We start from the raw sequence: 11,605 nt of genomic DNA, 5'->3' as shown, positions 1-11,605 counted from the left end.
TCAGTTCATCGACGTCTTGCTGACGAACCTCTTCTTAGGCCTCACCTCACCGGTGTGGCCGCACTTCTTCTTGCGGGGAGGCGCGCTTAGCACTTGCGGCAGACCATCTTCTTCTCGTTGTACTTGAGTGCGAGCTGCAGCAGCGTAGGGTCCAGGATGATGTAGCCGCCCCTGCTGACGCTACGGAGCTGGAGCACGAGGTGGAGCGTGGATTCTTTCTGGATGTTGTAGTCCGCCAGCATGCGCCCGTCCTCCAGCTACTTCCCGGCGAAGATCAGCTGCTGCTGGTCCGGCGGGATGCCTGAAATTATTAGATAGATGGAGAGCGAGTCAGGTAATTGGATGCAGTCCTTGCTAATAGATGAATCGATGGAATTAGAAAAGGAGCATGAGCGGTGTGTACCTTCCTTGTCTTGGATCTTGGCCTTGACATTGTCGATGGTGTCGCTGCTCTTGACCTCCAGCGTGATCGTCTTCCCGGTCAGCGTCTTCATGAAGATCTGCATCTTGGCCTTCTTGATCGATCAACTGTCTCGCAAGTCGTGGAATCTGTCTATCTGTCCAGGGGACGTAAACTCCTGGCATATATATAGCGATCGAGGTCGTGGGGGTGAAACGGGGCCGCTACGGAAGGTCCCCGAAACGGAGTACGTACGTCATAATTAAGGAAACGTAATCACCACGGACACGTTTTGTTTCGTTCAAGTTCAATGGAATTTGAGATATAATTATAAGATTACCAAAGGACACCAAGCCCATATTTTAGTCATGGTTCACAAAGCCCAATGCCACAGGCCCACAACGACAAAGCCCATCACGATGGTGCGTCCGTTCCGTCTGGCTTTGAATCATTTTTTTTTGACGAAAAACAGAAGCGCTGTATTTTTCATTGATTAAGGGGAAAAGAATACAAAGGCCTCGTATAGAGGGGTGATGACAAGAGGGCAAAGCAAAAGCCACAGGCCAAAACAAAATTACAAGAGAAAAAAATCAAGAGGAGTGACTACTCTGCTGGACGAACATCTTGCGACCAAAGGTTATCAATCATTGGAAATAGCCTGCACCTTTGAATCCAGCCCCTTTCCAAGTGGCGATCTCATCAAGGGCTAAGTGGCAAAGCTGTAGCGTCGATCTCAGCTTGCTATTAAACACCCTTTGATTTCTTTCCAGCCATAGGAACCAGCAACCTAGAGCGATGAAGGCGTTTATTTTTTGTCTTCGGGTTCTAAAGGAGTGCCGAGCTTCACGGCGCCACCAGGAGTAGAGATCCACAGCAGGCTGAGCGGAGCGAGCAGCTAACTGAATGTTGCAAAGCTAGGCAAGCGAAGCCCAGAAGCGAGAAGCGAAGGAGCAATGGAGGAAGATATGGGTCGCCGTTTCTGGGTAGATCCGACAGAGCTAACAAATGGGATTATGGGCGATACCTTTGATGGCCAGCCGATCAGCCGTGAGACATCTATTTTGAGCAGCAATCCACATAAAGAAAATGATTTTTGGAGGGACCCTAACTCGCCAGACAAGCTCCGCTTCTTTCGAATGCAGCCGGCTAAGAATTGAATGCGGTAGGCACTGGCAGCTGAGTAAGAAAGATTTGGAGTAAGCTTCCAGACCAACGAGTCATGCTCCTGCGAGAGGTGAAAATTCTGAAGCTGATTCCATAAGGCGATGAAGTCCAGCAGAACAGCCGCTGAGGGTCTCCTTTTGATCCACCCAATCCAATGTTGATCGTTGATAGCCATCTTAGCAGTGCATTTACGCTTGATTGAGTGGAGGTACAGGGCTGGGAAAGCATCCTTAAGGAGGCAATTATTTATCCAAGGGTCATTCCAGAAGCTGTAGCGCTCACCATTTCCAACGTTGATCTTTGTGGACACATGGAACAGCGCTAGAGTGTCCACATCCTTAGCAAAGTAATCGAAGAGCTCACGGTCAGCCCCTCCCCAAGCATGCCAAAGCCATCTTAATCTGAGAGCGCGACCGTGAGCGGTAAGGTTGGTAACATCTAGACCACCATAGCAACAGGGGGAGCAAACCTTGCTCCAGGCGACAAGGCTCTTAGCGCCGCTAGCTTTTTCCTTGCCAGGCCAAAGAAAGGCTCTTCTCAGTTTGTCAATTTGCTTGAGAACCCACTTAGGTTGATTGACTGCCAACATCTGGAAAGTCGGGATAGAGGAAAGAACAGCTTTAACTAGGATCAATTTACCCGCGCTGGAGAGAAACTGACCCTGCCATCCAGCTAACTTTTTAGCAATTTTATCAAGAATTGGCTGGAAATCAGATCTTTTGAGCCTGTGAGCAGAGAGGGGCATCCCCAGGTATGTGCATGGGAACGAGGCCGCCTGGCATTGCAGCGTCTGGACAGCATGGATGATACTTGGATCTTGACAACGGATATTGAAAAGTTTGCTTTTTGTGAGATTGATCACAAGATCTGTAGCACTGCCAAAGAGGTTGAGAATAGCAGCAGTTACCTCCAGATCATTTCCAAGGGGGTTTAGAAAGAGCATAGCATCATTCGCGTATAAGGAGGTGCGATGCCGAATAGGAGGGGAGCCAATGGGGCAGAGCAGTTCTTCTAATTCCGCCATGTTGAGAAGCTTGCTTAGGCAGTCCATAACTAGCACGAAAAGGAGCGGGGACAAGGGATCTCCTTGGTGCAACCCCCGGCGATGATTAATAGCTTCCGAAAGAGATTGGTTCACCAGAATACGGGTTGAAGCAGTGCGTAGAAGGAGGATGATCCACGCAATCCATCTTGGCGGGAAGTGGCGGTGAAGCAACAGCTTGATGAGAAATTCCCAAGAAACGGAATCAAAAGCTTTTGAAATATCTAGCTTGAGCAGCAGGGTAGGGGAACGGGTTTGGTGCAACCGGTGGACGGCAATCTGGACCGCAACAAAATTATCATGAATGCATCTTCCTTTAATGAAGGCACTTATCACTTTGACAAGAAACAAAATTATCATGAATACCGGCTGTGAATCATGGATTCGGGTATTTCGCCCACGAACTCTCCGTCCGGATTAACATGCGATTCCCAAATCAGTACTCTTTCGGGTCATGTCAGCCAGCTTCACATGAAGGAGAACGAGAACGACTATTGCTCCCATAGTCCCGTATCGTAAAGTTTTCGTGTTCATGTCGTCAAGTTAAATTGGACAATCAAATATTTTGTACCACTCTTTCCGATCGGAATTACATATCACTGATTTAGTAGAATTTTGTATTAATGAATCTGCGACAGTAATATGGGTCACAACGAGTAGTTGATTTTAGCTTTTTAGATTTGTAATTTCTACTTCTATAGCTTTAGGAATCAATTTAAACCGTCAAGATCGTAAGATTAACTGATTAAGGCTTTAGGAATCAATTTAAACAATCAATATCGTAAGATTAATTGGTTAAGAACTCATCGTGTGATTCCAACATGAACGGAGATGCTATGTGGTGATTAGAAGAAAATCAACAAGCCTTGCTCGGATTAAGAGGGTGAACACCACAAGCCGTCGAGACAACTTCTTGCTCTTTTTCTTGGTTGGATTTTCACCAGATATGCAGGTACAGAGAGCAAATGTTCCCTCTGGAGCTGTAACAAGTTGACAGGTTAATGTTGTCTTGGAAAACCAAAGTCGTTTTAGAAAGTTCTTCCCTGTTTGGTATTAACTCCCAACTTTATTTACATATGCATGTACCTACGTCTTAAGACTCATGTAGATACATGTGTATCTAGACAAAGTTGCGACACTTAATACTAGAAAGAGGAAGTATGAAAAAATAATTAGTGCAAACATATTTTAGAAGATGTATAGTCAGCACTTAAAAGGCCAAGGTGAATCCCGTCGAAAACAGGACCGATAGAAGCGAATATTGACGTGTAGAATAAAACATCATCCACATCCACAAGTCATATGAATTGGAAAAGATGCGACAGTGGGACGATGTAAGTAGAAGAAGATGCTAGGCAATGAAAAGGTGATGGTCAGAGATTTGGGTGGTGGCTGACTGAAAAGAAAAAGACAAATAAGAACATCCGCGTAGTGGAATCAGCGTTTGACTGTACACGTCATTTAGAGTCAATTTTAAAATAACACGTGTAATGATTTGTGTTTTAAATTGACTCTACTCCCTCCGTCCGCAAAAGACCATCCATTTGAGGATTTCCAAGGAAAATAGTCACTTTGCAGAAACCCTCCCTCCTCCCCTCCATTATTCTCATTGCCTCGATTAAACCACAATTAATACCAGGCATGCCACAGCTACTTGTAGGTCGATCTTCTCGGCGGCGGCGTCCTGCACAACACCATGACCAGCGCCAGCCGTTGCTCCGTCTTGCTCAGCGCCGGGTACAGCACCACCATGCCCAACACCAATCCCCCCCCTCCCCCCCCCCCCCCACACCCCCAACCGCTCTGTCGCCGCCAGCGGGCGAGAAATTGTCTGCAGGAGCACTGAGGGCCGCCAGCGGGCAAGAACTCCGCGGCTGCGTGTTGCGCCGCCGGCTGGCGCCGGTTTCCGCTCCTGCAATGTCCGCTCCTCCTCCGTCCTCCATGGCTGACGCACGAGGGGCTCCCGGCAGCTTATATGGAGCGGCCTCCATGGGTGGGGAAGAGAGCCACATGGGAGGGATTGGATCGAGGGGAGAGGACTCGGTGGAGAGAAGAAGAGACTGGGGCGGATTGGGTGGTCTAGGCTGGGCTGAAATCGAGGGTGCAAGCGGGGGGCTAAACGAAAAATAGATCGCTCGGTGCAAGATGTACGGTCTTTCAAGGACAAATGCTCGAGCCATATGTACGGTCCTTTAGGGATAGAGGAAGTAGATGATTTGTTAGCATTAAATGTGATTTAGTACAATGGCAAAAAGACTCTTAGCTAATTTTTTTTCAAGAAAAAGCCATCGATCTTGGTAATTTTATTGATTGGAAAATAACGTTTCATCATTATTAACCAACATGTCTCTAAAGGAGTCGGATGGATTCTCATGCCAAAGAGTGAGTTGATCCGACACTGCTAAAGAAGCTAAAGTATGAGCAAGTACTCTAGGAGAAAAATCATAACAACATGAGTAAAGTTATGGGCTAAAATTTCACACTCTTCAGCAGTTGGGCTAGTGAAATTCGGTGCATCTTGCATTTTCTCCACCACCTCCATATAATCATCGTTAGCAATAATTATGCTGCATCCCCTTTGACCAGCAAGAACGAGACCATCCTGAACAGCACGAGATTCAGCAGACGGTGCATCAACGATGTTAGGAATACCGAAACAACATCTTGCCAAGAAAACTCCACGGTGATCTCGAAATACCGCCTTTGTTGCTCCCGTACCTCAATATTCATGGGAGATTGCATGACATTCAACTTCACATAATCCTCTTTCGGCTTCGAGCGCTTCTTGTTTAGAGCCGCAAAATAGTTCGTAGCAAGGGCCACAATAGAGTGATTTTTAGCTAACTCTTGCACGATTATTGTCTTAAGAGTCTGACTCTTCACGAAGAGTCAATTCTCTTCTCTCTTTTATTTCTCTTTCTTTGTTTCACGTCAACAAATTTCAAACAAGAGTCAATCAAGCAAATTTTAGATAAGCCTTTGTGGATGTTCTAATGGAATCAGAAATGACAAGCATGTCACGCATATTTGAAAACATATATGGAGTAATAATTTTTTTATTGTTTCCGTAGTAGACATCGCTCGACTTCCTTTTCCCTTGGCCTCACTAAGTTCGGTCAAAGTTTAAACCTATATCAATCAAGAGAAAAAATCTCAGCAAATCAAATCAAATGAAAAAAATTCTTCGAAATAAATTTTATTGATAAAGCACAACAATTTTCTGACATATCAACATGAAATATAATTTTATAAATCTCGACACGATTAAGCTAGCGGTGAAAGATTGATGCTCAATTGGGTGCACGATTTGGAAGATAAATTTTTTTAAACTTGAAAACAAGAAAATCTAATTGATTTGCATGTTAATTAGCACGCCGACGTGTGCTCAATAGTTCATTTTCCGTTTTGACAGTGCTCGACTTCCTTTTGTCTTTGTTTTTCCGTTTTCTAGAGATTGTTCCAGAACAGATGCTGGAGACGTGGAGGGTACACGTGACAAAGAACTGGAGACGTGGAAGGTACACGTAGCACAGCCGGAAACGTTGTGGGTCCCGCAATATTTCAGCGAGCGGGGACTTTGATGAACAACAAGGTGGCGCCTTCACCGCTGCAGAAGACACTCCTGGTCTCCTGGATTCCCCGCGTAGCCCGAGAAACCTCGCCGAGCCATGGCCAGGATGCCGACTCCAATTCCTACCACGTTCGCGTCCTCGGTGGCGTCCGGCCATGGCTTACTCCTCGTCCGTGGGCGCCGTTCCACCCGTGCCGCCCGAGCACTCTCCCTCGGCACGCCCGGCGGCCGATCGGGCACCGCGATCCACTCCTCCCGGCAGCCGGCGGCGGCCGAGCTGGTAGAGCAGTCGGTGAACACCATCCGGTTCCTGGCCGTGGACGCCGTGGAGAAGGCCAACTCCGGGCACCCGGGTCTCCCGATGGGCTGCGCTCCCCTGGGCCACGTCCTCTTCGACGAGTTCCTCCGGTTCAACCCCAGGAACCCCGGCTGGTTCGACCGCGACCGCTTCGTGCTCTCCGCCGGCCACGGCTGCATGCTCCAGTACGCGCTGCTCCACCTCGCCGGCTACCCAGGCGTCACGGTGAGCTCTCCAACCATGGCTCCCCTTTTTACTGTCCATTCGTTAATAAACAGGGGGATTTGCTGTCAAAAATACAGAGAAGCTGTATGCGTGCGTCTTGTCCTTCTTCTCCCCCGTGCCGTGTCCCGTCCCAATTTTGGAACCCAGCCACATCTGCCCCCCAAAAAACCCGAAGCCAACGCGGGTCTCAACTAGCAACCGCGATCCCCTCCTTGCGTTCCGGCCTCTGCGTCGACCAGACGACACCAGCCATGGACGGCGGCGGCAACGGCGGCGGCGGGATCCTGTCGTACGAGAAGCTCGAGGGTTACGCGATCTGGGTGGGCGCCAGCGTCGCCGCGGCCTTCTTCACCTCCATGGAGCGGTGCTCCTGCATCCACCTCCACACCGTCGACGACGACGGCGACGACGACCCCGAGGAGGCCAAGGACCGCCCCCTCATGCTCTCCCACCCCCAGGCCCTCCCCGAGTACTACTACGACCGGACCGGCTCCTCTGCCTCCTTCGCCAAGATGTGACCACGGACGGAGCCCCTCCACCCGAATGGCCGATCAGCGTGATCTGCTTCTTCTTTCATCTTTTTTTTGGTTTTGTTTTGTTGATTAGTTTTTGTGTGTGTGTGTGATCCGGCCGTGTTGTGATCTAATTTGTGTTCTCGCAATGGGCGTTCTGAGAAATTAAGCCCTGCATTGTTCATGTTTGACTCGAACAGTTGATTAATTTGTAAATTTCCACCGTCGGGTTGGGAATCCTTATTTTGATTATGAAACGGTTATATGTCCTGTACATATGTTTGCATCCTGTTCCACGTGTTTCTGGTATTGTTCCTGCAAAGGATTGGAGCTGCTGCACATGCTGAAGTTGGAATCCCAATTAGAAATGCAGTGCCTATGAATCCCAATAAGGAAGCTCCCTGCTGCTTTTGCTGCAGTGGCCTCCTGCTGGCGCTATTTGCCTTTCTTGGTCCTGATTAGCTGGGTCTTTGATCTCAGTCGCTTGGTGAGGTTGGTTCTGTTCTTTCATAGATCATGGCACTGGCTAGTGCAGAGGATTTCTTCAAGGCGGTGGGAATTCTTTCTGGTGTGTTTGTGCCCTTTGAGCAGTTACGTTTTATTTTATTGTTTTTGGTTTTGGTCGCAGTCACCATTGGTGGCGTTGTTTTCCTGAAAACTTTAGTTTTCCAAAAAACATAATTGTGGCACCATCTGGGCGTTTATTCTTCTATTACAAAAGGACACACACTTAGGTGTGGCGTTCAAGAAAAAGAAGATGACTTGTAATCTACCAATCCTAATTCCTTATGTGCAGTGGTTCTTGTAATACTCCCTCCGTCCAACAAGAGATGTCTCAAGTTTGTCAAAATTTGGATGTAACTAGACATGACTTAGTGTATAGATGTATTGAAATTTAGTCAAAGTTGAGACATACTTTGTTGGACCTTGGACGGAGGAAGTACAAAATATGCCTACTTAGGTGTGGCATTCAATAAAAAAGAAGATGACTTGTAGTCCTACTAATCTTATGTGCTGGCAATGTGGAGTGGTTCATATCCCATCAATTGATAACAGAAAACTCTGCTGCAGTAACACGCTTTTGTTTTTAATCATTAGTATTCGTTTCTGTGGAGTTACATATCAAATAACAGGCAGAGAATGAAGGACAGTAGACCCTCTATGGTCCGAATTAGTGTACTTGAAGCAACAAACGAAACTTCAACCTAGATATCACGTTCATAATGGTTGAATTATCATCTAAGCTTGGGAGTAGATATAGCACAATTGTGCTTGGCCATCATTTTTCTTCTTGTTGTATACATGAATGACTAGGGATTCACATCTATCTTGTTTATAAGGTCGTGTTTGTTGTTGCAGATGGATGACCTGAAAGCTTTTCGGCAGTGGGGAAGCAGAACTCCTGGCCATCCAGAAAATTTTGAAACACCTGGTGTTGAAGTCACAACTGGTTTGCCTCTTGAACATTTAGTGAAGATTTAAAGCTTGTCACCCTCTTCAACTTTTGTATTGCAAAACCTATGCTTGCTGAACTGTACTAATGCTATGTAGGTCCTCTGGGGCAGGGCTTTGCAAATGCTGTTGGACTAGCACTTGCTGAGAAACATCTAGCTGCTCGTTTCAACAAACCTGACTTATGTATTGTCGACCATTACACGTAATTAACATCTACTTGCTTGAGTATATGTAGTTACCACCCTAATGTTCATTTGGCACAGTGGTAATGCAATTCATTTTTTTGTCGATGGTCATAGGTATGTTGTACTCGGGGATGGTTGCCAAATGGAAGGTGTTGTGAATGAGGCATCCTCCCTTGCTGGCCATTGGGGTCTTGGAAAGTTGATTGCCTTCTATGATGACAACCATATATCAATTGATGGTAGTACGGATATTGCTTTCAGTGAAAATGTGCTTGCCCGGTATGAAGCCTTGGGATGGCATACTGTCTGGGTGAAGAACGGAAACTCTGGCTATGATGACATCCGGGCAGCAATCAAAGAAGCAAAGGAAGTCAAAGACAAGCCATCTCTTATCAAGGTGATCAGCCTGATAGTAATATTTTTTTATTTTTCACTTTGATGTAGTTTCATCAGACAACTGAACTAGTCTTGTACATATAGGTGACTACTACAATTGGTTATGGATCTCCAAACAAGGCAAGCACACACAGTGTTCATGGGAGTGCTTTAGGTCCCAAAGAAGTAGAGGCGACCAGAAACAATCTTCTCTGGCTTCATGAGCCTTTCCATGTGCCTGACGAGGTGAAAAGGTACGTTGTGCTCAGAATTCAACAAGTTGGGGGTTCCTTTTAATTGTTCATCATCACATTCCTATCGTGCATTGTGATCAGCACCCAACAATGGAGTTCCTGTTGATTGTCGGATAAACCATACGTGATGTTGATTCTGTATTGCCGAATTAAATTCCTGTATTTGGGATTCAGCAAAGGAAGTACTCCCTCCGTTCCAAAATATAAGGCGTATTTTATTTCGTCAAGACAAGTCTTTGACCAACAAAAGTACTTCCTTATGATTATGATTTTGTATCACATATGAATGACATAAATGTTAGTCAAAGGCTTTTCTTAACGAAACAAATACACCTAGTAACTTTGAAACCGGCTAACCAGTAGTGCTGTCTGGCAAGTGCTTACAAAGGGGCATCAGGATTGTTGATCCTCTGTATTCCTTGCCCCTACATAAAAGGGTAAAGGTTGCCACTATGGCATATTTATTTATTAAAATGTTGGGATATAATAAGTCCATTATATGAGTAGTCATAAATCTTATATATAGTCAAGACCAAGTCCATAAAAGTCTTGCCTGGTCAAGGCTCTACATTTCATTTTCCAAGTTTTGGCACAGTAGTATTGTAAAGTTTATCCTGCACTAAAGTTTGATTAATTAAATCATGAGGAATCATCTGTAACAGGCACTGGGGTCACCATATTGACGAGGGTGCATCTCTTGAAGCTGAATGGAATGCAAAGTTTTCAGAATATGAGAAGAAATACCACCAAGAGGCAGCTGAGCTGAATAGCATAATTTCAGGGGAGCTGCATGCTGGGTGGGACAAGGCTCTTCCAGTAAGTTCTCCTCGGAACCATAAATGCATTTTCTGTTCGCTATTCTATGGAGTGTCAGAATGATACATAAGTATGAATCCGCTCCTTTGTTTTGTAGACGTATACTCCTGAAAGCCCTGCTGATGCTACCAGGAACATATCTCAACAATGCTTGAATGCTCTTGCTAAAGTAATACCTGGATTTCTTGGAGGCAGTGCTGATCTTGCATCATCAAATATGACATTGCTAAAGATGTTTGGTGATTTCCAGAAGGACACTCCTCAAGAGAGAAACATACGTTTTGGTGTTAGAGAGCATGCAATGGGTGCCATTTGTAATGCCATCGCCTTACACAGCCCTGGTCTAATACCTTACTGCTCAACTTTCTTTGTGTTCACTGACTATATGAGAGCTCCTATACGCCTTTCGGCCTTATGTGGATCTGGAGTGATCTATGTGATGACTCATGATTCAATTGGACTTGGAGAAGACGGGCCAACACATCAGCCAGTTGAGCAGTTATTCAGCCTCCGAGCAATGCCCAACATATTAGTGCTTCGACCTGCTGATGGTAATGAGACTTCCGCGGCTTACAGGACTGCTGTTGTTAACAGGCAAAGGCCCTCTATTCTTGCATTCTCTCGGCAGAAGCTCCCACAGCTGGCTGGTACATCGGTCGAAGGCGTTGCTAAGGGAGGATACATCATTTCTGATAATTCCTCAGGGAACAAACCTGACCTGATTCTTATTGGCACAGGCTCTGAACTTGAGATTGCAGCAAAAGCTGCAGATGACCTGAGGAAGGAGGGGAAAACTGTAAGGGTTGTCTCGCTTGTTTGCTGGGAGTTATTTGAAGAACAGTCTGAAGAATACAAGGATAGTGTCTTACCAAGTGAGGTTACCTCTAGGATTAGCATTGAGGCTGGTGTCACGTTGGGATGGGAAAAGTATATCGGGCAGAAGGGCAAAGCTATTGGAATTGATCGTTTCGGTTCGAGTGCCCCTGCTGGGAAAATATACAAGGAGCTTGGTTTGACTGTGGAACATATAATTGCAACAGCCAAGTCGATATAAAAGGTCATTGCATTGCTGACCACATGTAGATGAAGGGTTTTTTTTCTGTATCCTATCTTAATAAAGTGGCAGGTTTCAAAGCAACTAAACCTTGAGGTTGTTCGGTTGTTTGTGTAAGAATTTCTAAATGAGCTGTAAATAATGCGCTGTCTGCCTAAGTCGTTTGTTGTATGAATCAGTTAAAGTCTGCCCATATCAACTCGTGTAAAATTACTGTATCGTGGGAAATGAAATGTCGATAACCTTATCTGATA

The 11,605-nt window shown here is 45.9% G+C and overlaps 1 protein-coding gene and 1 pseudogene across 1 annotated transcript; one reads left to right on the top strand and one right to left on the bottom strand.

Annotated features, from left to right (window-relative positions):
• Positions 1–506, bottom strand: LOC100842203 (annotated as a pseudogene).
• Positions 507–6,222: 5,716 nt separating this feature from the next.
• LOC100841910 (transketolase, chloroplastic) lies at positions 6,223–11,605 on the top strand. The gene is made up of 7 exons (XM_003581080.4): positions 6,223–6,700; positions 8,572–8,662; positions 8,764–8,869; positions 8,967–9,249; positions 9,333–9,481; positions 10,144–10,297; positions 10,395–11,605. The coding sequence occupies exons 1-7, from the start codon at positions 6,275–6,277 to the stop codon at positions 11,349–11,351; spliced, it is 2,166 nt and encodes a 721-aa protein (XP_003581128.1). The 5' UTR covers positions 6,223–6,274; the 3' UTR covers positions 11,352–11,605.

The sequence above is a fragment of the Brachypodium distachyon genome, chromosome 5 (assembly GCF_000005505.3).
Source record: "Brachypodium distachyon strain Bd21 chromosome 5, Brachypodium_distachyon_v3.0, whole genome shotgun sequence".
NCBI classification, from domain to species: domain Eukaryota; kingdom Viridiplantae; phylum Streptophyta; class Magnoliopsida; order Poales; family Poaceae; genus Brachypodium; species Brachypodium distachyon.
The sequence above is the reverse complement of the archived record's forward strand: the minus strand, read 5'-3'. Positions and strand labels throughout refer to the sequence as shown.